The sequence below is a fragment of the Phasianus colchicus genome, chromosome 38 (assembly GCF_987193195.1).
Source record: "Phasianus colchicus chromosome 38, bPhaCol1.hap1.1, whole genome shotgun sequence".
Classification (NCBI taxonomy): Eukaryota; Metazoa; Chordata; class Aves; order Galliformes; family Phasianidae; genus Phasianus; species Phasianus colchicus.
Window position 1 is genome coordinate 1,028,420 of NC_143473.1, and position 25,416 is coordinate 1,053,835.

The 25,416-nt window shown below is 60.1% G+C and overlaps 2 protein-coding genes across 5 annotated transcripts in view; one reads left to right on the forward strand and one right to left on the reverse strand.

Moving 5' to 3' along the window:
* EXOC3L2 (exocyst complex component 3 like 2) overlaps positions 1-7,468 on the reverse strand; it is a 30,430-nt gene extending 22,962 nt beyond the window's left edge. The window contains exons 1-3 of one of the 3 annotated variants that reach the window (XM_090129905.1): positions 7,303-7,468; positions 4,866-5,331; positions 416-1,040 (exon numbers count right to left, since the gene is read on the reverse strand). In XM_090129905.1, coding sequence (XP_089986031.1) covers positions 416-1,040; positions 4,866-5,328 — 1,088 coding nt within the window. In that variant the 5' untranslated portion in view covers positions 5,329-5,331; positions 7,303-7,468. The other 2 variants (XM_090129907.1, XM_090129906.1) reach the window with 2 other exon arrangements.
* A 3,888-nt stretch (positions 7,469-11,356) lies between these two features.
* The window catches only part of MARK4 (microtubule affinity regulating kinase 4), a 54,333-nt gene continuing 40,273 nt past the window's right edge, over positions 11,357-25,416 (forward strand). For both annotated transcript variants that reach the window (XR_016461268.1, XM_090129817.1), the window contains exons 1-6: positions 11,357-11,560; positions 15,767-15,955; positions 18,995-19,048; positions 19,137-19,185; positions 19,295-19,360; positions 22,186-22,256. Coding sequence is in view for 1 of the 2 variants with exons in the window: in XM_090129817.1 (XP_089985943.1) it covers positions 11,510-11,560; positions 15,767-15,955; positions 18,995-19,048; positions 19,137-19,185; positions 19,295-19,360; positions 22,186-22,256 (480 nt within the window). In the remaining variant the exon portion in view is untranslated. The remainder of the gene's footprint in view (positions 11,561-15,766; positions 15,956-18,994; positions 19,049-19,136; positions 19,186-19,294; positions 19,361-22,185; positions 22,257-25,416) is intronic.

Consider the following 25,416-nt stretch of genomic DNA (forward strand, 5'->3'; position numbering starts at 1 on the left):
GTGGCACCAGGTGCCATGGGGTCCCCAACACCCCATCGGGATGGGTGCTATAGGATCCCATGGGTGGCACCAGGTGCCATGGGGTCCCCAACACCCCATTGGGATGGGTGCTATAGGATCCCATGGGTGGCACCAGGTGCCATGGGGTCCCCAGAATCCCATTGGGATGGGTGCTATAGGATCTCATAGGGGGCACTGGGTGCCATGGGGTCCCCAGTATCCCATTGGGATGGGTGCTATAGGATCCCATGGGTGGCACCAGGTGCCATGGGGTCCCCAGTATCCCATCGGGATGGGTGCTATAGGATCCCATGGGTGGCACCAGGTGCCATGGGGTCCCCAGTATCCCATTGGGATGGGTGCTATGGGATCCCCCGGATGCCCCCCGCTGCCACGGGGCCGGCCGCAGCCCTACCTGGTGTAGGTATTGCTGTGCCAATCCAGCAGCAGATACAACTCCGGCACCGCCAACGGTCTCTGTGCCAACGCCGCCAACTGCTGAGCCAACGCCCGGTGATACCCCTTGGCGTAGACCCCAAAAGCATCGTAGCCAGCCGGGTAAACGGGCACCACGTGGCACCTGGCCATCCCCAAATCCCCCACGGCCCTTCCGGCCAACGCCGCCAACCTGGGTCCCAACCCACCCCCCACCACCACCTGCCCCAACCTTTCCACGGCCGCCCTCCCCACCGCCTCCTCCCAACGTCGCCGAAGCCCCCGGGGGCGACCGGGGATCCCGAAAGGATGCCGGGCATCGGCCGCTTCCTCCTGCTCCAAAACTCGGACCACGGAACGGAGGAGGGGATACGGCCGGCCCGACGGAACCGATTCTCCCACCACGGCCCAAAGCTGCGCCAAAAGGGCGTCGTAGAGCAGAGCCACGTCGCGGGTCTGGCGGCAGGACGGCGAGGACGGCGAGGATGATGATGGTGGTGGTGACGGAAGGGAGGCCATGGCGGAGCACTCGGCTTCCAAAGCGATGATCTGTTCGTCGGCCGCCACCAGGTCGCGGCGCTGGATCAGCTCCAGGATCTCCAGCACTGCGGGGAATCCCAACGATCCCATCCCAACGATCCCATCCCAACGATCCCATCCCAACGATCCCATCCTAACGATCCCATCTAACGACCCCATCCCAACAACCCCATCCCAACGATCCCATCCCAATGATCCCATCCCAACGATCCCATCCCAACGATCCCATCCCAATGACCCCATCCCAACAACCCCATCCCAACGATCCCATCCCAATGATCCCATCCCAACGATCCCATCCTAACGATCCCATCCCAATGACCCCATCCCAACAACCCCATCCCAACGATCCCATCCCAATGATCCCATCCCAACGATCCCATCCCAACGATCCCATCCCAATGACCCCATCCCAACAACCCCATCCCAACGATCCCATCCCAATGATCCCATCCCAACGATCCCATCCTAACGATCCCATCCCAACGACCCCATCCCAACGATCCCATCCCAACGATCCCATCCCAATGATCCCATCCCAACGATCCCATCCTAACGATCCCATCTAACGACCCCATCCCAACAACCCCATCCCAACGATCCCATCCCAATGATCCCATCCCAACGATCCCATCCCAACGATCCCATCCCAATGACCCCATCCCAACAACCCCATCCCAACGATCCCATCCCAATGATCCCATCCCAACGATCCCATCCTAACGATCCCATCCCAATGACCCCATCCCAACAACCCCATCCCAACGATCCCATCCCAATGATCCCATCCCAACGATCCCATCCCAACGATCCCATCCCAATGACCCCATCCCAACAACCCCATCCCAACGATCCCATCCCAATGATCCCATCCCAACGATCCCATCCTAACGATCCCATCCCAACGACCCCATCCCAACGATCCCATCCCAACGATCCCATCCCAATGATCCCATCCCAACAACCCCATCCTAACGATCCCATCCTAATGATCCCATCCCAACGATCCCATCCTAACGATCCCATCCCAATGATCCCATCCTAACGATCCCATCCCAACGACCCCATCCCAACGATCCCATCCCAACGACCCCATCCCAACGACCCCATCCCAACGATCCCATATCCCAAAGCCCCATCCCAATGATTCCATATCCCAAAGCCCCATCCCAAAATCTCATCCCAACGATTCCATCCAATGTCCCCATATCCCAAAGCCCCATCCCAACGACCCCATCCCAACGACCCCATCCCAACGATCCCATCCCAACGACCCCATCCCAACGACCCCATCCCAACGATCCCATATCCCAACGACCCCATCCCAACGACCCCATCCCAATGACCCCATCCCAACGATCCCATCCCACTGATTCCGTATCCCAAAGTCTCATCCCAAAGCCCCATCCTATCGATCCCATCCCAATGATACCATCCTAGTGATCCTGTATCCCAAAGTCCCATCCCAACGATCCCATCCCAATGATCCCATCCCAATGACCCCATCCCAACGATCCCATCCCAACGATCCCATCCTAATGATCCCATATCCCAAAGTCTCATCCCAATGATCCCGTATCCCAAAGCCCCATCCCAAAGCCCCATCCCAATGATCCCATCCCACTGATTCCGTATCCCAAAGTCTCATCCCAAAGCCCCATCCCATTGATCCCATCCCAATGATACCATCCTAGTGATCCTGTATCCCAAAGTCCCATCCCAAAGTCCCATCCCAAAGTCTCATCCCAATGATCCCGTATCCCAAAGCCCCATCCAACAATCCCATCCCAGCGATCCCATCCCAATGATCCCATCTCAATGTCCCCACATCCCAAAGTCCCATCCCAAAATCCCATCCCAACGATCCCATCCCAACGATCCCATCCCAACGATCCCATATCCCAAAGTCTCATCCCAATGATCCCGTATCCCAAAGTCTCATCCCAAAGCCCCATCCCATCGATCCCATCCCAATGATCCCATCCTAGTGATCCCGTATCCCAAAGCCCCATCCCAATGATCCCATCCCAATGACCCCATCCCAATGTCCCCATGTCTCAGAGACCCATCCCAATGTCTCCATGTCCCAATGTCCCATCCCAATGACCCCATCCAATGACCCTATAACCCAATATCCCATCCCAACGCCCATCCCAACGGCCCAATCCCAAAGACCCCATCCAACATCCCCAAGTCCCATCCCAACATCCCCATATTCGAACATCCCATCCCAATGGCCAAACCCAATGTCCATCCCAATGTCCCCATCCCAAAGACCCCATCCAATGTCTCCATGTCCCAAAGTCCCCATGCCAACATCCCAATCCAACATCCCACCCCAATGTCCACCCCAATGTCCTGAACCCAACATCCCAACCCAATGCACATCCCAATGACCCCATCCAACATCCCCAGTGTCCCATCCCAATGTCCCATCCCAACCCCCATCCCAATGTCCCCATCCCAAAGACCCCATCCAACGTCCCCAAATCCCATCCCAACATCGCCATATCCCAACATCCCATCCCAATATCCCAACCCAATGTCCTGAACCCAACATCCCAACCCAATGCCCATCCCAAAGACCCCATCCAACGTCCCCATGTCCCAGTGTCCATCCCAACGTCCATCCCAATGACCCCACCCAATGACCCCATATCCCAACGTCCCAACCCAATGTCCCCATACCATCCAATGTCCCAACCCAATGCCCATCCCAAAGACCCCATCCAACGTCCCCATGTCCCAGTGTCCATCCCAACGTCCATCCCAATGACCCCACCCAATGACCCCATATCCCAACGTCCCAACCCAATGTCCCCATACCATCCAATGTCCCAACCCAATGCCCATCCCAATGATCCCATCCAACATCCCCATATTCCCACGTCCATCCCAATGACCCCATATCCCAATGTCCCAACCCAATGTCCCATCCCAATGGCCGCATCCAACGTCCCCATGTCCCAGTGTCCATCCCAACGTCCCCAGCCCCACACCCCACACACCAGACAGCGGCTCCTTTCTGCTCCCCTCGCTCTCCCTCCCCTCCTCGTCCCCGTCCCCATCCGTGGCCGCATCCCCATCCCAGTGACCCCATCCAATGTCCCTACATCCCAACATCCCATCCCAATGGCCCAACCCAAAGTCCCCATACCAACATCCCAATCCAGCATCCCATCCCAATGTCCTGAACCCAACATCCCAACCCAACGCCCATCCCAATGTCCTCATCCCAAAGACCCCAGCCAACGTCCCCATGTCCTAATGTCCCATCCCAACGTCCATCCCAATGACCCCATCCAATGACCCCATATCCCAACGTCCCAACCCAATGTCCCCATCCCAATGTCCCATGTGCCAACATCCCAACCCAATATCCCATCCCGATGACCCCATCCAACGTCCCCAACCCCACACCCCACTCACCGGACAGCGGCTCCTTTCTGCTCCCCTCGCTCTCCCTCCCCTCCTCGTCCCCGTCCCCATCCGTGGCCGCATCCCCATCCCAATGTCCCCATCCCAGTGATCCCATCCCAGTGACCCCATCCAATGTCCCTACATCCCAACATCCCATCCCAATGGCCCAACCCAAAGTCCCCATACCAACATCCCAATCCAGCATTCCATCCCAATGTCCTGAACCCAACATCCCAACCCAATGCCCATCCCAAAGACCCCATCCAACGTCCCCATGTCCCAATGTCCCATCCCAACGTCCATCCCAATGACCCCACCCAATGACCCCATATCCCCATATCCCAACCCAATGTCCACCCCAATGTCCCATGTCCCAACATCCCAACCCAATATCCCATCCCGACGACCCCATCCAAGGTCCCCATGTCCCAGTGTCCATCCCAACGTCCCCAACCCCACACCCCACTCACCGGACAGCGGCTCCTTTCTGCTCCCCTCGCTCTTCCTCCCCTCCTCGTCCCCGTCCCCATCCGTGGCCGCATCCCCATCCCCCGCCGCCGCCGCCGTCCCCTTCTCGGCTCCGTCCCTCCTTCCTTTTGTCCCCAGGGCCATCCTCAGCAACGACCCGCGTTTGCACCCCGTCCTGTCCCCGATGGGTTCCACGCTTCCTTTCCTCCTCCCCGGGAACCTCAGCAGGACCCCAAAATCCTCCGAGCGACGCCGCTGGCCCCGACCCCGCTGCCCGTCCCCCTCCCCGTCCCCATCTCCCCCTTTGGGTCTTTTGGGGCGCCCGAAGGCCGTCAGCCCTACAAGGCGCTCAAGGGTGGCCCTACGGCGGTAGCGGCTCTCGGGGTGGGACACGAAGGGATCCCCGTCCTCCTCGTCCCCCCCCCCGGCCCCCCCTTCCTTCGGGGGTCTCTTCAGGAGCGGCATTGCCTGCGGATGGGGAGAAATGGGGGCCATGGGGTGGTGGGATCGCCTTGGTGCTCAGCACCGCCCCGTAAGTGTGACAAATCCCCGTGCAAACCCCATCATTGTGACCCCATGTGTGCCAAATCCCCGTGCAAATCCCATGTTGTGACCCCATGAGACAAATCCCCGTGCAAATCCCATGTTGTGACCCCATGAGACAAATCCCCGTGCAAATCCCATGTTGTGACCCCATGTGTGCCAAATCCCCGTGCAAATCCCATGTTGTGACCCCATGAGACAAATCCCCGTGCAAATCCCATCATTATAATCCCGTAAGTGTGACAAATCCCCGTGCAAATCCCACTGTTGTAACCCCATGAGATAAATCCCTGTGCAAATCCCATTGTTGTTATCCCATACATGTGACAAATCCCCGTGCAAATCCCATTGTTGTGACCCCATGAGACAAATCCCCATGCAAATACCATCATTATAATCCCATAAGCGTGCCAAATCCCCGTGCAAATCCCATTGTTGTTATCCCATACATGTGACAAATCCCAGTGCAAATCCCACCGTTGTGACCCCATAAACCAAATCCCAGTGCAAATCCCATCATCATGATCCCATAAATGTGACAAACCCCTGTGCAAATCCCATTGTTGTGACCCCATGTGTGCCAAATCTCCGTGCAAATCCCATCACTGTGACCCCATGACCCAAATCCCCGTGCAAATCCCATCGTTGTCACCCCACATGAGCCAAATCCCCGTGCAAATCCCATCATTACGATCCCATAAGTGTGACAAATCCCCGTGCAAATCCCATTGTTGTGACCCCATGTGAGCCAAATCCCCGTGCAAATCTCATCAATGTGACCCCATAAGTCAAATCCTCGTGCAAATCCCATCACCACCATCCCTTAAGTGTGTGCAAACCCATACGTGTGCAAAGCCAAGGTCTGCAACCCCATAAGTGTGCAACCCCTCCATGCAACCCCATATTCACAATCACCACCCCGTGGAAACCCCGTGTAAAACCCCGTGAGCGTGCAAACCCCATGAGCATGCAATCCCTCCACACCTCCCCATATTTGCGACCCCATCAGCACCCAACCCATAAGTGTGCAAACCCCATAAGAGTGCAGACCCCATAAGAGTGCAAAACCAAAGTGTGCAGCCCCATAAGCGTGCAAACCCTTCACACAACTCCACATTTGCAACCCTACAAGCGTGCAACCCCTCCATGCAACCCCAGATTTGTGACCCCATCAGCGCCCAATCCCACAAGTGTGCAAACCCCACAAGTGTGCAAACCCCACAAGCGTGCAAAGCCAAAGTCTGCAACCCCTTAAGTGTGCAACCCCACTATTCAAGCCCTCTGTACGACCCCATAAGCGTGCAACCCCTCCATGCAACCCCAGATTTGTGACCCCATCAGCGCCCAACCCCACAAGCGTGCAAACCCCATGAGCGTGCAAACCCCACAAGTGTGAAAAGCCAAAGTCTGCAACCCCTTAAGTGTGCAACCCCGCTATTCAAGCCCTCTGTACGACCCCATAAGCGTGCAACCCCATAAGAGTGCCACCCCTCCATACCTCCCCATATTTGCAACCCCCACCAGCACCCAAACCCACAAGCTTGCGTACCCCATAAGTGTGCAAAGTCAAAGTGTGCAGCCCCATAAGCGTGCAAACCCTTCACACAGCTCCACACTTGCCACCCCAGAAGCGTGCAGCCCCATAAGCGTGCAACCCCTCCAGGTTCGCAACCCCCATCCGTGCAAAACCCCATAAGCGTGCAAACCCCGTGCGCGTGCATACCCCATAAGTGTGCAAAGCCGACGAGTGTGCAAATCCCAGCAGCCGCAGCCCTGCAGCCCGGCTCCCTTCAGCCCCGTGGTGCCCGGGGGGGTGGGAAGGAGGGGGGGGGGGGGGGGGGTTTCCTCAGGAAGCTCCGCCCCCTCCCATCCCCCCCCCACCCCATTCACACTCACCCTTTGCACTCCCGGTGTTCACTGTTGTTGCACGCTCAGCTTTTGCACGCCCGCCCAGCACGGCGCCCCATGCACGGCTTCAGTCCCACATTGACTCCCATTGACCCCAATGTTCCCCATTGACCCCAAAGTCCCCCATTGTCCCCTATTGACCCCAAAGTTCCCCATTGTCCCCTACTGACCCCAATGCCCCCCTTGACCCCAAAGTCCCCCATTGGCCCCAAAGCCCCCAAATGTCCCCCACTGACCCCAAAGTCCCCCATTATCCCCTATTGACCCCATTCTCCCCATTATCCCCTATTGACCCCAATGCCCCCACTGACCCCAAACTCCCCCATTATCCCCTACTGACCCCAATGCCCCCCTTGACCCCAAAGTGCCCCATTGTTCCCTACTGACCCCAATGCCCCCCTTGACCCCAAATGTCACCCATTGATCCCAAAGTCCCCTGTTATCCCCTATTGACCCCATTCTCCCCATTATCCCCTATTGACCCCAATGCCCCCACTGACCCAAACTCCCCCATTATCCCCTACTGACCCCAAAGCCCCCCTTGACCCCTATTGACCCCAATGTCCCCTATTGACCCCAAAGTCCCCCATTATCCCCTACTGACCCCAAAGCCCCCCTTGATCCCAAAGTCCCACATTATCCCCTATTGACCCCAAAGTCCCCCACTGACCCCAAACTCCCCCATTATCCCCTATTGATTCCATTCTCCTCATTGGCCCCAAAGCCCCCCAGTGTCCCCCACTGACCCCAAAGTCCCCCATTATCCCCTATTGACCCCAATGCCCCCCTTGACCCCAAAGTGCCCCATTGTTCCCTACTGACCCCAATGCCCCCCTTGACCCCAAAGTCCCCCATTATCCCCTATTGATTCCATTCTCCTCATTGGCCCCAAAGTCCCCCATTGTCCCCTATTGACCCCAAAGCCCCCCTTGACCCCAAAGTCCCCCATTGGCCCCAAAGCCCCCAAATGTCCCCCACTGACCCCAAACTCCCCCATTATCCCCTATTGACCCCATTCTCCTCATTGGCCCCAAAGTCCCCCATTGTCCCCTATTGACCCCAATGCCCCCCTTGACCCCAAAGTCCCCCATTGGCCCCAAAGCCCCCAAATGTCCCCCACTGACCCCAAACTCCCCCATTATCCCCTATTGACCCCATTCTCCCCATTATCCCCTATTGACCCCAATGCCCCCACTGACCCCAAACTCCCCCATTATCCCCTACTGACCCCAAAGCCCCCCTTGACCCCTATTGACCCCAATGTCCCCTATTGACCCCAAACTCCCCCATTATCCCCTACTGACCCCAAAGCCCCCCTTGATCCCAAAGTCCCCCATTATCCCCTATTGACCCCAATGCCCCCCTTGACCCCAAAGTCCCCCATTATCCCCTATTGACCCCATTCTCCCCATTGGCCCCAAAGCCCCCCAGTGTCCCCCACTGACCCCAAAGTCCCCCATTATCCCCTATTGACCCCAATGCCCCCCTTGACCCCAAAGTGCCCCATTGTTCCCTACTGACCCCAATGCCCCCCTTGACCCCAAAGTCCCCCATTATCCCCTATTGATTCCATTCTCCTCATTGGCCCCAAAGTCCCCCATTGTCCCCTATTGACCCCAAAGCCCCCCTTGACCCCAAAGTCCCCCATTGGCCCCAAAGCCCCCAAATGTCTCCCACTGACCCCAAACTCCCCCATTATCCCCTATTGACCCCATTCTCCTCATTGGCCCCAAAGTCCCCCATTGTCCCCTATTGACCCCAATGCCCCCCTTGACCCCAAAGTCCCCCATTGGCCCCAAAGCCCCCAAATGTCCCCCACTGACCCCAAACTCCCCCATTATCCCCTATTGACCCCAATGCTCCCACTGACCCCAAACTCCCTGGTTTACCCCTATTGATCCCAACGTTCCCCACTGACCCCAAACTCCCCCATTATCCCCTACTGACCCCATTGCCCCCCTTGACCCCAAACTCCCCCATTATCCCCTATTGACCCCAATGCCCCCATTGACCCCAAAGTCCCCCATTACCCCCTATTGACTCCAATGCCCCCACTGACCCCAAAGTCCCCCGTTATCCCCTATTGACCCCATTCTCCCCATTGGCCCCAAAGCCCCCAAATGTCCCCCATTGACCCCAAAGTCCCTATTGATCCCAAAGTCCCCCATTATCCCCTACTGACCCCAATGTCCCCACTGACCCCCATTAACCCCAATATCCCCCAATGACCCCAATATCCCCCATTGACCCCAAAAATCCCCTATTGCCCCTATTGACCCCATTGTCCCCATTGACCCCAGAGCCCCCACTGACCCCAAAGTCTTCCCTTGACCCCAATGCCCCCATTGACCCCAATGTCCCCCCTTGACCTCAATGCCCCCACTGACCCCATTGACCCCAAAGCCCCCATTGACCCCATTGTCCCCAAAGTCCCCTATTGCCCCCATGACCCCAAAGCCCTGCATTGACCCTAATGTCCCCATTGTCCCCCATTGTCCCCCAATGTCCCCCAATGACCCCAAAGTCCCCTATTGCCCCAATTGACTCCCAGTGCCCCCATTGACCCCATTGATCCCAATGTCCCCATTGACCCCAATGTCCCAAATGACCCCAATGTCCCCACTGACCCCAATGTCCCTATTAACGCCACTGACCCCAAAGTCCCACATTGTCTCCAAAGTCCCCAATGTCCCCAATGTCCCCACTGACCCCGCACCCCACTGATCCCACATCCCTGTGACCCCAAATCCCCACATCCCCATATCACTCCAATTCTCTCCGGGCACTCGGGAGTTAACTTCCCTTTGCCTTCCTATTGGCCACAGCCGCAACCAATGAGGAGACGCGACCGGCTCTGGCCCCGCCCTGACAGTGGGGCGGACCCTCTTGTCTCCATGCCGCACCGCAGCCAATAGCAACGCGCTCCGCCTTCGCCCCGCCCCTGCGGAGGGCGCTGATTGGTTGGAAACTCAGGAGGGCGGGGCCGGCCCCGCCCCGAGGCCGATCTTAAAGGGCCCCGCACGCTCCACGCGCGTCCTCGTGGGTCAGCCCCACAGCGCGGCCCCGAGTGCCCCCAAAGCCCCAGTAAATGCCCCCAAATATCCCCCATACCCCAATATTCCCCAATATCCCCCCATATCCCAAATATCCCCCATACCCCAAATAAACCCTATAGCCCCAAATGTCCCCCCGTATCTCCTATACCTCAAATATCCCCTATACCTCCAGTGTCCCCCCATATCCCACATACCCCAAATAAACCCCACACCCCCAAATGTCCCCCCATATCTCCTATATCTCAAATATCCCCTATACCCCCAGTGTCACCCCATATCCCCCACACCCCAAATAAACCCCATACCCCAAATAGACCCCATACCCCCAAATGTCCCCCCATATCCCCCACACCCCATATAAACCCCATACCCCAAATAGACCCCATACCCCCAAATGTCCCCCAATATCCTCTATACCCCAAATATCCCCTATACCCCCAGTGTCCCCCAATATCCCCCATACCCCAAATAAACCCCACACCCCAAATAAATCCCATACCCCCAAATGTCCCCCAATATCCCCTATAACCCCAAAATCCCCCATTCCCCAAATATCCCCTATACCCCAAATATCCCCCAATATCCCCCATACCCCAAAGTTCCCCATACCCCAAATAAACCCCATACCCCAAATATCCCCTTATACCCTAAACTCCCCCAATATCCCCCCATATCCCCCATACCCCAAATAAACCCCATACTCCAAATATCCCCCAATATCCCCCATACCCCAAAGTCCCCCATACCCCAATTATCCCCTATACGCCCAGCGTCCCCCAAACTCCCCCACACCCCCAAATACCCCCCAGTAAATCCCTCTCACGTGACCCACCCCCCTCACGTGACCTCCCCCCTCCAAAAACCCCCCAACCCCGCGTCCCCTTTAAATAAGCCCCGCCCATCTCCCCCTCCTCTCCCCTAAGCCCCGCCCCTTCCGCTTATCCTCACTTCCGCTTCCGCTCGCCCCGCCCGCCCCCGCTGCCCGCCCTCTCCTGGGGCTCCGCCGCCGCCCGGGCCCGGCCCGGCCCCGGCCCACGCGTGGGGCCCAATGGGGCGCCTGTAGGGCCCACGCGTGTCCCTTCCCCCCCCCCCACAATAAACCAACAGCCCGGAACCCCCCCCCCCCACACGGGGCCGCCATGTCTTCTCGCTCCGCCCTGGCGGCGGGGAACGAAAGGAACGCCGAGACGGTGAGGGGGGGAGGGGGGGGGGAAAGAAACACGCGTGGGGGGGGCGGGGGGGGAAGGAGGAGGGGGTGTCACGTGGGGGGTGGTCACGTGGGGGTGGGCAGGGGTCTTGGGGGGTGTCAGTATGGGGGGGGCTGTGGGGGTAAATGGGGGGGCGAAGGCGGGACACGCGTGGGGGGGTGGTCACGTGAGTGGGGTGGTCACGTGAGTGGGGTGGTCACGTGGGGTGGGCAGGGGTCGTTGGGGGGGTGTCAGTATTGGGGGGATTGTGGGGGGGGAGAGGATGAATGGGGTATAAGTGGGGGGGGGGCACGCGTGGGGGTGGTCACGTGGGTGGAGGTCACGTGGGTGGGGTGGTCACGTGGGGGTGGGCAGGGGTCTTGGGGGGGTGTCAGTATTGGGGGGGCTGTGGGGGGGGATGAGGGTGAATATGTGGGGGGGGTGAATATTGGGGGGGTCTGTGGGGGTAAATGGGAGTGGGGGGGGGACACACGTGGGGGGCTGGTCACGTGGGTGGGGTGGTCACGTGGGGGTGGGCAGGGGTCTTTGGGGGGGGTGTCTGTATTGGGGGGGCTGTGGGGGGAGAGGATGAATGGAGTATAAGGGGCTGGGGGAGAGTAACGCTTGTGGGGGGGGTGGTCACGTGGGGGGTGGTCACGTGGGTGGGGCGGTCACATGGGGGTGGGCAGGGGGTGTCAGTATGGGGGGGGGCTGTGGGGGGGGGATGAGGGTGAATATGTGGGGGGGGTCAGTATTGGGGGGGTCTGTGGGGGTAAATGGGGGAATGGGGAGGGGGATCATGCATGTTGGGGGGCTGGGGGGGTCGTTGGGGGGGTTCAGTGTGGTGGGGAGGTGGGGGGGGAGGATGAATGGGGGGGCGGGGGGGTTTGGATGGGGGTCACGTGTGGGGGGGGTGTCAGTATGGGGGGGGCTGTGAGGGTAAATGGGGGTGGGGGGGAGCTGGAGGGGGGGTGTCAGTATGGGGGGGGGCTCTGGGGGGAGGATGAGGGTGAATGTGAGGATGGGGGGGGTGCAGGGGGTCACGTGGGGGGGGGGAGGGTGTGTTTTGTTGGGTGGGGGGAGGGTGTCAGTGGGGGGGGGGGGGCTGTGGGAGGTGTGAGGATGAATGGGGGTGGGGGGGTTGGACTGGGGGGGCTCTTATCCTGCAGCTCCCATTGGCTGCTGCTTTGTTCCCTATGGGTGGTGGCACAAAGCCAATGGGAGAAAGTGGAGTGGGGGGGGGGGGTATGTAAGCGTGCAAGGTGAGTGTGCAAGGTGAGCGTGCAAGGGGGAAAGAGATCTTTGTGAAGATGGGGGGCTCGTATGCACTCCGCTCCCTATGGGTGGTGGCACAAACCCAATGGGGAAAAGTGGGCTGGGGGGTTGGAGGGTGTGAGTGTGCAAGGGGAGTGTGCAAGGTGAGTGTGCAAGGGGGAAAGAGATCTCTATGGGGATGGGGGGCTCTTATGCAGCTGCCATTGGCTGCTGCTTTGCTCCCTATGGGTGATGGTAGAAAGCCAATGGGAGAAAGTGGAGTGGGGGGGGGTATGTAAGCGTGCAAGGTGATTGTGCAAGGTGAGCGTGTAAGGGGGAAAGAGATCTGTATGGAGATGGGGGGCTCATTTGTACTCTGCTCCCCATGGGTGGTGGCACAGAACCAATGCGGAAGAATGGACTGAGGGGGGCGGTTGGGGGGTGTGAGTGTGCAAGGTGAGTGTGCAAGGGGGGAAGAGGTCTCTATGGCGAGGGGGGCTCTAATGCAATGGGTCCCATTGGCTGCTGCTTTGTTCCCTATGGGTGGTGGCACAAACCCAATGGGAGAAAGTGGAGTGGAAGGGGTATGTAAGTGTGCAAGGTGAATGTGCAAGGTGAGCGTGCGAGGGGGAAAGAGGTCTCTATGGGGATGGGGGGCTCTTATCCAGCGTGTGCCATTGGCTGCTGCTTCGCTCCCTATGGGTGGTGGCACAAAGCCAATGAAAGTGGGAGGGGGTATGTAAGTGTGCAAAGCGAGTGTGCAAGATGAGAATGTGCAAGAGGGGAAGAGGTCTCTATGGAGATTGGGGGCTCGTATGCACTCTGCTCCCTGTGGGTGGTGGCACAAACCCAATGGGGAAAAGCGAGCTGGGGGGTTGGGTGTGTGTGTGTGCAAGGCGAGTGTGCAAGGAGAGAGTGCAAAGGGAAAGAGATCTCTATGGGGATGGGAGGCTCTTATGCAGCTCCCATTGGCTGCTGCTTTGCTCCCTATGGGTAGTGGCACAAAACCAATGGGGAAGCATGGACTGGGGGGGGGCGGTTGGGGAGGTGTGAGCGTGCAAGTTGAGTGTGCAAGAGGAGATGAGATCTCTATGGGGACGAGGGGCTCTTATGCAACGGGTCCAATTGTTCTCTCCTCGTTATGGGTGGTGGCGCAAACTCAATGGGAGAAAGTGAGTAGGGGGGGTATGTAAGCGTGTAAGGTGAGTGTGCAAGATGAGTGTGCAAGAAGGGAGGAACTCTGTATGGGGACAGGTGGCTCTTATCCAGAGGATCCGATTGTGCTCCCCTCCCTATGGGCAGTGGCACAAACCCAATGGGAGAAAGTGAGTAGGGGGAGTATGTAAGTGTGCAAGATGAGTGTGCAAGATGAGTGTGCAAGAGGGGAGGAAGTCTCTATGGGGACAGGGGGCTCTTATCCAGAGGGTCCAATTGTTCTCGTGTCCTTTGGGTGGCAGCACAAACTCAATGGGAGAAAATGGAGTGGGGGGGGCGGGTGTGTAAGTGTGCAAGGCAAGCGTGCAAGACGAGCGTGCAAGAGGGGGAGGAGGTCTCTATGGGGACGGGAGGCTCTTAGCTAGAGAGTCCAATTGTTCTCGTGTCCTTATGGGTGGCGAACAGTGGGAGAAAATGGAGTAGGGGGGGTAAATAAGCGTGCAAGGCGAGCATGCAAGGCGAGCGTGCAAGGCGAGCGTGCAAGGAGGAGGAGCTTTACACGTGGAAGTGGGGATCGCACGCGCTCCGCTCCCTCCAAGTGGCAGCACGAAGCCAACAGGAAAAAGCAGAATAAGGGAGAGGTGGGGAGGGGGGAGCGGGCGCGTAAGCGTGGAATAAGTGTGCAAGATGAGCCTGCTAGGCGAGTGTGCAACGCCAGTGTGCAAGGGCGGAAGAGATCTCTATGGGGACAGGGGGCTCTTATCCAGCGGGTCCCATTGGCTGCTGCTTTGCTCCCTATGGGCGGTGGCACGAACCCAGTGTGAGAAAGTGGAGTGTGGGGGGGATCTGAGCGTGCAAGGCGAGTGTGCAAAGTGAGTGTGCAAGCGGGGAAGAGGTGTTTATGGGGAAGGGGGGCTTGTTTGCACTCTGCTCCCTGTGGGTGGTGGCACAAACCCAATGGGAAGAGTGGGCTAGGTTGGGGGGGCGGGCTGGGGGTGAGTGTGCAAGGCGAGTGTGCAAGGGGGGGAAGAGGTCTCTATGGGAATGGGGGGCTCTTATCCAGCATGTGCCACTGGCTGCTCCTTTGCTCCATATGGGTGGTGGCACAAACCCAATGAGAGAAAGTGGGGGGGGGGTATGTAAGTGTGCAAAGCGAGTGTGCAAGATGAGAGTGTGCAAGGGGGGAAGAGGTCTCTATGGAGATGGGGGGCTCGTATGCACTTGTTCTCTTCTGTTTATGGGTGGTGGCACAAGGTCAATGGGAGAAAGTGAGTAGGGGGGGTATGTAAGCGGGCAGGGTGAGTGTGCAAGATGAACGTGCAAGAGGAGAGGAAGTCTCTATGGGGGCGGGGGGCTCTTATCCAGAGGGTCCAATTGTTCTCTTCTTGTTATGGGTGGTGGCACAAACTCAATGGGAGAAAGTGAGTAGGGGGAGCATATAAGCGTGCAAGGCGAGCGTGCAAGATGAGCGTGCAAAATGGGGAGGAGGTCTCTATGGGGACGGGTGGCTCTTAGCTAGAGAGTCCAATTGTTCTCATGTCCTTACGAGTGGTGAACAGTGGGAGAAAATGGAGTAGGGGGGGTGTGTAAGTGTGCGAGGTGAGCGTGCAAGGCGAGCGTGCAAGGAGGAGGAGCTTTACACGTGGAAGTGGGGCTCGCATGCGCTCCGCTCCCTCCAAGTGGCGGCACGAAGCCAACGGGAAAAAGCAGAATAAGGGGGAGGCGGGGAGGGGGGAGCGGGCGCGTAAGCGTGGAATAAGTGTGCAAGACGAGCGTGCAAGCGCCTCCCCCTCCCCGCAGCTGGGCGGGAGCCGCTCGGAGAAGGGCTCGGCGTGGTCCAGCCGTTCGCTCGGCGCCCGCTGCCGCAATTCCATCGCCTCGTGCCCCGACGAGCAGCCGCACGTGGGCAATTATCGCCTGCTCAGAACCATCGGCAAAGGGAACTTCGCCAAAGTCAAACTGGCCCGGCACGTCCTGACCGGCAAGGAGGTGGGGGGGGGGCGGGGGGGGGGAATAAGGGGAGGGGGGGGGATAAAGGGGGGCGGTTGGAGGGGGAGATAAGGGGGTTTGGGGGGGGAAATGGGGGGTTTTGGGGGGGGGATATGGGGGTTTGGGGGGGGGAAATAAGGGGGTTTGGGGGGGGAAATGGGGGTTTGGGGGGGGAAATAAGGGGGTTTGGGGGGGAAATGGGGGTTTGGGGGGGGAAATAAGGGGGTTTGGGGGGGAAATGGGGGTTTGGGGGGGAAAATGGGGTTTGGGGGGGGAAATGGTGGGTTTGGGGGGGGAAATAAGCGGAGGGGGGGAAAACGGGGGGGGTTGGAGGGGGAGATAAGGGGGTTTGGGGGGGAATGAGGGGAGAGGGGGTAAATAAAGGGGAGGTTGGAGGGGGAGATAAGGGGGTTTGGGGTGGGAAATGGGGGGGTTTGGAGGGGAAATGAGGGGAGGGGGGGAAATAAGGGGGGGGTTGGAGGGGAAAATAAGGGGGTTGGGGGGGGGAAATGGGGGTTTTGGGGGTAAATAAGGGGGTTTGGGGGGGGAAATGGGGGGGTTTGGGGGGGGAAATGGGGGGGTTTCAGGGGGCAAATAGGGGGGGTTGGAGGGGAAATGAGGGGGTTTGGGGGGGGGAAATGGGGGTTTGGGGGGGGAAATAAGGGGAGGGGGGTAAAACGGGGGGGGTTGGAGGGGGAGATAAGGGGGTTTGGGGGGGGAAATGGGGGGTTTGGGGGGGATATGGGGGTTTGGGTGGGAAATGGGGGGTTTGGGGGGGGAATGGGGGGTTGGAGGGGGAAATAAGGGGGGCGGAAATGGGGGGTTTGGGGGGAAATAAGGGGGTTTGGGGGGGGAAATGGGGGGGGTTGGGGGGCAAATAGGGGGTTTGGGGGGAAATAAGGGGAGGGGGGGTAAATAAGGGGGTTTGGGGGGGGAAATGGTGGGTTTGGGGGGGGAAATAAGGGGAGGGGGGGAAAACGGGGGGGGTTTGAGGGGGAGATAAGGGGGTTTGGGGGGGAATGAGGGGAGAGGGGGTAAATAAAGGGGAGGTTGGAGGGGGAGATAAGGGGGTTTGGGGTGGGAAATGGGGGGGTTTGGAGGGGAAATGAGGGGAGGGGGGGAAATAAGGGGGGGGTTGGAGGGGAAAATAAGGGGGTTGGGGGGGGAAATAAGGGGGTTTGGGGGGGGAAATGGGGGTTTTGGGGGGAAATAAGGGGAGGGGGGTAAATAAGGGGGTTTGGGGGGGGAAATGGGGGGGTTTCAGGGGGCAAATAGGGGGGTTTGGGGGGGAGATAAGGGGGTTTGGGGGGGGAAATAAGGGGGTTTGGGGGGGGAAATGGGGGTTTGGGGGGGAAATAAGGGGAGGGGGTAAAACGGGGGGGGTTGGAGGGGGAGATAAGGGGGTTTGGGGGGGGAAATGGGGGTTTGGGGGCACAAATAATGGGAGGGGGGGTAAATAAGGGGGTTTGGGGGGGGAAATGGGGGGTTTGGGGGGGGAATATGGGGGGAGGGGGTAAATAACGGGGGGGTTGGAGGGGGAGATAAGGGAGCTTGGGGGGAGAATGCGGGGTTTGGGGGGGAATAGGGGGGGGTTGGAGGGGGAAATAAGGGGGCTTGGGGGGGAAATAAGGGGGTTTGGGGGGGGAATGAGGGAACGCTGGGTAAAACGGGGGGGTTGGAGGGGGAGATAAGGGGGTTTGGGGTGGGAAATGGGGGGGGTTTGGGGGGCAAATAGGGGGTTTGGGGGAAAATAAGGGGGGGGTAAATAAGGGGGTTTGGGGGGGGAAATGGGGGGCTTGGGGGGGGAAATAGGGGGGTTTGGAGGGGAAATGGGGGGTTTGGGGGGGGAAATAAGGGGGTTTGGGGGGGAAATGGGGGGTTTGGGGGGGGGAAATGGGGGTATGGGGGGGGAAATAAGGGGAGGGGGGTAAAACGGGGGGGGGTTTGAAGGGGAGATAAGGGGGTTTGGGGGGGAGATGGGGGGTTTTGGGGGGAATGAGGGGAGAGGGGGTAAATAAGGGGGGTGTTGGAGGGGGAGATAAGGGGGTTTGGGGTGGGAAATGGGGGGGTTTGGGGGGCAAATAGGGGGTTTGGGGGAAAATAAGGGGGGCGTAAATAAGGGGGTTTGGGGGGGGAAATGGGGTTTTGGGGGGGGATATGGGGGTTTGGGGGGGGAAATAAGGGGGTTTGGAGGGGAAATGGGGGGTTTGGGGGGGAATAAGGGGAGGGGGGTAATACGGGGTTGTTGGAGGGGGAGAAAAGGGGGTTGGGGGGGGAAATGGGGGATTTGGGGGGGAAATACGGGGGCTTGAGGGGGTTTGGGGAGGCCAATAAGGGGAGGGGGGTAAAACGGGGTTTATAGGGGGAAATAGGGGGGTTTGGGAGGGGAAATGGGGGGCTTGGGGGGGGACATAGGGGGGCTTGGGGGGTAAATAAGGGAGTTCGGGGGGGGAAATGGGGGCTGGGGGGGCAAAGAGGGGAGGGGGAGGGAAGGGGGGTTTGGGGGGGGGGCTGAGGGGGTAAATAGGAGGGTATGGGGGGATAATGGGGGGGGCTGGGGGGGTAAATAGGGGGATTGGGGGAGAAATGAGGGGTTTGGGAGGGTTGGGGGGGAAAATGGGGGGGTGGGGGAGGAGATGGAGGAGTGGGGGGGGCAAATAAGGGGAGGGGGGTAAAACGGGGGGGTTAGAGGGGGAAATAGGGGATTGGGGGGGGGAAATGGGGGCAAATAGGGGGGGCTGGGGGGAGATGGAGGGGGTTGTGGGGGTAAATGGGGGTGGGTGGGGGGCAAAAGGGGGGGTTAGGGGGGGTAAATGGGATTTGGGGGGGCAAATAAGGGGGGTGGGGGGTAAAAGGGGGGGCAAATATGGGAGTTTGGGGGGGAAATGGGGGGGCTGGGAGGGGGTTGGGGGGCAAATAGGGGGTGTGGAGGGGAAATGGGGTTTCCTTTGGGGGGGGGGACTATGGGGGGGGTCCTATGGGTTTTTTTTTTGGGGGGGGGGGGTCAGCATCTCATTATAAACCCCCCCCCCCCGCCAGGTGGCCATCAAAATCATTGACAAAACGCAGCTGAACCCCACCAGCCTCCAAAAGGTGCGTGGGGGGGGCAAAAAAAATTTGGGGGGGGGGGCGCGGAATCTCATTAATTACCCTTAATTAACCCCCCCCCCAAATTAAATAGCTGTTCAGAGAGGTGCGCATCATGAAGGGCCTCAACCACCCCAACATCGGTGAGTTTGGGGGGGGGGGGGGGCAAAATATGGGGTGGGGGTGCCCCAAATATGGGGGGGGGGGTTTGTGTGCCCCCCCCCCCAATTAACCCTGTGCCCCCCCCCCCAGTGAAGCTGTTTGAGGTCATTGAGACGGAGAAGACGCTGTACCTGGTGATGGAATACGCCAGCGCGGGTGAGACCCCCCCCCAAAAAAAAATAGAGGGGTGCCCCCCCCCCAAACATAACCCCAACCCCAAATATGGGTGCCCCCCCCAAGTGGAGGAGCCCCCCTCCCAAAATATGGGACCCTCACCCCAAATATGGTAGCCCCCCCCCTCCCCGAAAAATGTGGGTGACCCCCCAACCCCAAAAAAAGAGCCCCCCCACCCAAAATATGGCACCCCCACCCCAAATATGGGTGCCCCCCCCACAAATAAAGGACCTCCCCCATACAAAATATGGAACCCCCATCCCTATGTATGTGGGTGCCCCCCCCAAACGTCACCCCAAGGAGCCCCCCCCCCAAATATGGGACCCCCCCCCCCAAATATGGGTGCCCCCCCCCCAAATATGTGACCCCCATCCTTATATGTGGGTGCCCCCCCTCCAAACGTCACCCCAAATATGGGTGACCCCCCCACCCAAACAAAGGACCCCCCCAAAATATGAGACCCCCACCCCAAATATGGTGTCCCCCCCCAAACATCACCCCAAATATGGGTGACCCCCCACCCAAATAAAGGACCCCCCCCTCCAAAATATGGGACCCCCATCCCTATGTATGTGGGTGCCCCCCCCAAACGTCACCCCAAGGAGCCCCCCCCCCCCTCCAAATATGGGACCCCCACCCCAAATATGGGTGCCCCCCCCCCAAATATGTGACCCCCATCCTTATATGTGGGTGCCCCCCCTCCAAACGTCACCCCAAATATGGGTGACCCCCCCACCCAAACAAAGGACCCCCCCCTCCAAAATATGGGACCCCCATCCCTATGTATGTGGGTGCCCCCCCCAAACGTCACCCCAAGGAGCCCCCCCCCCCCAAATATGGGACCCCCACCCCAAATATGGGTGCCCCCCCCCCCAAATAAAGGAGCCCCCCCAAAATATGAGACCCCAACCCCAAATATGGGTGCCCCCCCCCCAAGTGGAGGAGCCCCCCCACCCCAAATATGGGACCCCCACCCCAAATATGGGACCCCCACCCCAAATATGGGTGCCCCCCCAAAAACGTGGTGACCCCCCCCACAAATAAAGGAACCCCCCCAAAACATGGGACCCACATCCCTATGTATGTGGGTGCCCCCCCCAAACGTCACCCCAGATATCGGTGACCCCCCCCCTCCAAAATATGGGACCCCCACCCCAAATATGGGTGCCCCCCCCACAAATAAAGAACCCCCCCATACAAAATATGGGACCCCCATCCCTATATGTGGGTGCCCCCCCTCCAAACGTCACCCTAAATATGGGTGACCCCCCACCCAAACAAAGGACCCCCCCAAAATATGAGACCCCCACCCCAAATATGGTGTCCCCCCCCCAAACGTCACCCCAAATATGGGTGACCCCCCCCCCACCCAAATAAATCCCCTCCCCCCCAAATGAGAGATACGCCCCCCCAGAGCTGTGCCCCCCCCTCAGGTTGGTTCCCCCCCCCCAAAATCAGTGCCCCCCCCATATTAGTGCCCCCCCCCAAATATGTGCCCCCCCCAAAACATGTATCCCCCCCCCAAATTAGAGATACCCCCCCCACATGGGTGCCCCCCCCCCAGAAAAAATGTAACCCCCCCCAATTGGGTGCCCCCACCCCGCTCATGTTGGTGCCCCCCTCCCAATATGTGTGCCCCCCCCCCCCAAATTAGAGATACCCCCCCCACATAGGTGTCTGCCCCCAAATATATGTGCCCCCCCCCCAAAATATGTGTGACCCCCCCAAAATATGGATACCCCCCCCACATGGGTGCCCCCCCTCCCAAAAAAAAGTGTGATCCCCCCAATTGGGTGCCCCCCCCCCGCTCAGATTGGTGCCCCCCTCCTAATATGAGTGCCCCCCCCCAAAACATGGATACCCCCCCCCAAATTAGAGATACCCCCCCCCACATGGGTGCCCCCCCCCCCAAAAAAAGTGTGATCCCCCCAATTGGGTGCCCCCCCCCCCGCTCAGATTTGTGGCCCCCTCCCAATATGTGTGCCCCCCCCAAAACATGTATCCCCCCCCCCAAATTAGAGATACCCCCCCCACATGGGTGCCCCCCCCCCAAAAAAATGTGACCCCCCCCCAATTGGGTGCCCCCCCCCACTCAGATTGGTGCCCCCCCCCCAAATTAGAGATACCCCCCCCACATAGGTCCCCCCCCCCCCAAAATATATGTGCCCCCCCCCAGATAGTGTGTGCCACCCCCAAAATATGTGTGCCCCCCCCCCCAAAATATGGATACCCCCCCCACATGGGTGCCCCCCCCCCAAAAAAAATGTGACCCCCCCAATCGGGTGCCCCCCCCACTCAGATTGGTGCCCCCCTCCCAATATGAGTGCCCCCCCCCAAAACATGGATACCCCCCCCAAATTAGAGATACCCCCCCCACATGGGTGTCCCCCCCCAAATATATGTGCCCCCCCCCCAAAATATATGTGCCCCCCCCCCCCCCAAAATATGGATACCCCCCCAACATGGGTGTCCCCCCAAAAAAAATGTGACCCCCCCCCAATTGGATGCCCCCCCCCTCTGCTCATGTTGGTGCCCCCCTCCCTATATGAGTGCCCCCCCCCAAAACATGGATACCGCCCTTAAATTAGAGATGCCCCCCCCCCCACAGATGCCCCCCCCCCCACAGATGCCCCCCCCCAAAATATGTGTCCGCCCCCCCCCCCCCCAAAATATGGATCCCCCCTCCCAAATTAGAGATACACCCCCACCAAAAGTGTGCCCCCCCGCCCCCCCCCCCCAATTTTATCCCCTTTGAGGAGGAGGGGGGGGCACTGTGACCCCCCCCCCTTTTGTGCCCCCCCCCATAGGGGAGGTGTTCGATTACCTCGTGTCCCACGGGCGCATGAAGGAGAAGGAGGCCAGGGCGAAGTTCCGGCAGGTGACAGCAGGGGGCGGTAGCGAGTATTGGGGGGGGGGCGGTAATTGAGGAGGGGGATGGGGGGCTTTGATGGGGGGGGGGGGGTTTGGGGGGGTGGGGGGCTTTGATGGGGGGGTGGGGGGTTGGGGGGGGGTATAAGGGGATATGGGGGGTGTGGGGGGGTATGGGGGGTTTTGGGGGGGTTTTGGGGGGTTTGGGGGGTGTAAGGGGATAATGGGGGGGTTGGGGGGGCTTTGGGGCTGGGGGGGGATGGGGGGCTTTGATGAGGGGGTGGGGGGTTGGGGGGGGTGTAAGGGGATATGGGGGGGTGGGGGGGTGTAAGGGGATAATGGGGGTTTTGGGGGGGGTTATAAGGGGATATTGGGGGGGATGGGGGGCTTTGATGGGGGGGTGGGGGGTTGGGTGGGGGCTATAAGGGGATATTGGGAGGTGTGGGGGGAGTAAGGGGATAATGGGGGGGTTTTGGGGGGGGGTTGTGGGGGTGTAAGGGGATAATGGGGGGGGTTGGGGGGGGCTTTGGGGCTGGGGGGGGATGGGGGGCTTTGATGGGGGGGTGGGGGGTTGGGGGGGGCTATAAGGGGATATGGGGGTGTGGGGGGTGTAAGGGGATAATGGGGGGTTTGGGGGGGGTTTTGGGGGGGTGTGGGGGGGTATAAGGGGATATGGGGGGGTGGGGGGGGATGGGGGGCTTTGATGGGGGGTGGGGAGTTGAGGGGGTTTTGGGGGGGTGTGGGGGGTGTAAGGGGATAATGGGGGGGGTTGGGGGGGCTTTGGGGCTGGGGGGGGATGGGGGGCTTTGATGGGGGGGTGGGGGGTTGGGGGGGGGGCTATAAGGGGATATGGGGGGTGTGGGGTTGTAAGGGGATAATGGGGGGGTTTTGGGGGGGGTTGGGGGGGTGGGGGGGGATGGGGGGCTTTGATGGGGGGGTGGGGGGTTGTGGGGGGTATAAGGGGATATTCGGGGGGTGTGGGGGGGTCTAAGGGGATAATGGGGATGGGGGGCTTTGATGGGGGGGTGGGGCTTGTGGGGGGGGTTTGGGGGGTGTGGGGGGGCATGGGGGGAGTAAGGGGATAATGGGGGGGTTGGGGGGGGTTTGGGGGGCTTTGGTGGGGGGTTGTGGGGGGGTATAAGGGGATTTTGGGGGGGTGTGGGGGGTGTAAGGGGATAATGGGGGGGTTTTGGGGGGGGTTTGGGGGGTGGGGGGGGATAGGGGGCTTTGATGGGGGGGTGGGGGGTTGTGGGGGGGGTATAAGGGGATATGGGGGGGTGTGGGGGGGTATAAGGGGATAATGGGGGGGTTTTGTGGGGGGTTTGGGGGGGTGGGGGGGGATGGGGGGCTTTTGGGGGGTTTTGGGGGGGTGTGGGGGGTGTAAGGGGATAATGGGGGGATTTGGGGGGGTTTTGGGGGGGGGATGGGGGGCTTTGGTGGGGGGTGGGGGGTTGTGGGGGGGCTATAAGGGGATATTGGGGGGTGTGGGGGGAGTAAGGGGATAATGGGGGGGGTTTTGGGGGGGTTGGGGGGCTTTGATCGGGGGGTGGGGGGTTGTGGGGGGGGTATAAGGGGATATTGGGGGGGTGTGGGGGGGTAATGGGGGGGATTGGGGGCTTTTGGGGGGGTTTTGGGGGGGTGTGGGGGGTCTAAGGGGATATTGGGGGGGTTGGGGGCTTTGATGGGGGGGTGGGGGGTTGTGGGGGGGCTATAAGGGGATATTGGGGGGGTGTGGGGGGTGTAAGGGGATAATGGGGGGGTTTTGGGGGGGGTTTGGGGGGTGGGGGGGATAGGGGGCTTTGATGGGGGGGTGGGGGGTTGTGGGGGGGTATGGGGAGATAATGGAGGGGGTTGGGGGGTTTTGGGGGGGTTTTGGGGGGGGGGAATGGGGGGCTTTGATGAGGGGGTGGGGGGTTGTGGGGGGGCTATAAGGGGATATGGGGGGTGTGGGGGGCTGTAAGGGGATAATGGGGGGTTTGGGGGGGGTTTTGGGGGGGTGTGGGGCGTGTCAGGGGATAATGGGGGGGTTTTGGGGGATGGGGGGCATGGGGGGCTTTGATGGGGGGGGTTGTGGGGGGGGTATAAGGGGATATGGGGGGATTGGGGGCTTTTGGGGGGGTTTTGGGGAGATGTGGGGGGGTGTAAGGGGATAATGGGGGGTTTTGGGGGGGTTTTGGGGGGGGGATGGGGGGCTTTGATGGGGGGGTGGGGGGTTGTGGGGGGGGTATAAGGGGATATTGGGGGGGTGTGGGGGGTGTAAGGGGATAATGGGGGGGTTTTGGGGGGGGTTTGGGGGGTGGGGGGGGATGGGGGGCTTTGATGGGGGGGTGGGGGGTTGTGGGGGGGTATGGGGAGATAATGGGGGGGTTGGGGGGTTTTGGGGGGGTTTTGGGGGGGGGAATGGGGGGCTTTGATGGGGGGGTGGGGGGTTGGGGGGTATAAGGGGATATGGGGGGTGTGGGGGGGTGTAAGGGGATAATGGGGGGGTTTTGGGGGGGGTTTGGGGGGGTGGGGGGGGATGGGGGGCTTTGATGGGGGGGGTGGGGGGTTGTGGGGGGGTTATAAGGGGATATTGGGGGGGTGTGGGGGGTGTAAGGGGATAATGGGGGGGGGTTGTGGGGTTTTGGGGGGCTCTAAGGGGATATTGTGGGGGTATGGGGGGGTGTGGGGGGGTGGGGAGTATAAGGGGATATGGGGGGGTTTTGGGGGGTGTGGGGGGTGTAAGGGGATAATGGGGGGATATGGGGGGGTTATGGAGCTCATTTGGGGGGGCTATGGGGGGGCTATGGGGCTCATTATGGGGTGGTTATGTGGGGGGGGTTATGGGAGAGTTATGGGGCTCACATGGGGGCTATGGCGGGTTATGGGGGGGTTATGTGGCTCATTATGGGGGGGTTATGGGGGGGGTTATGTGAGGGGGCTATGGGGGGTTATGGGGGGGTCATGGGGCTCATTTGGGGGGGTTATGGGGGGGCTATGGGGCTCTTTTGGGGGCTATGGGGGGCTTATGGGGCTCATTATGGGGTGGTTATGTGAGGGGGGTTATGGGGGGGTTATGGGGCTCACATGGGGGCTGTGGGGGGGTTATGGGGCTCTTTATGGGGGAGTTATGTGGGGGGGTTATGGGGTCACATGGGGGCTATGGGGGGCTATGGGGCTCACATGGGGGC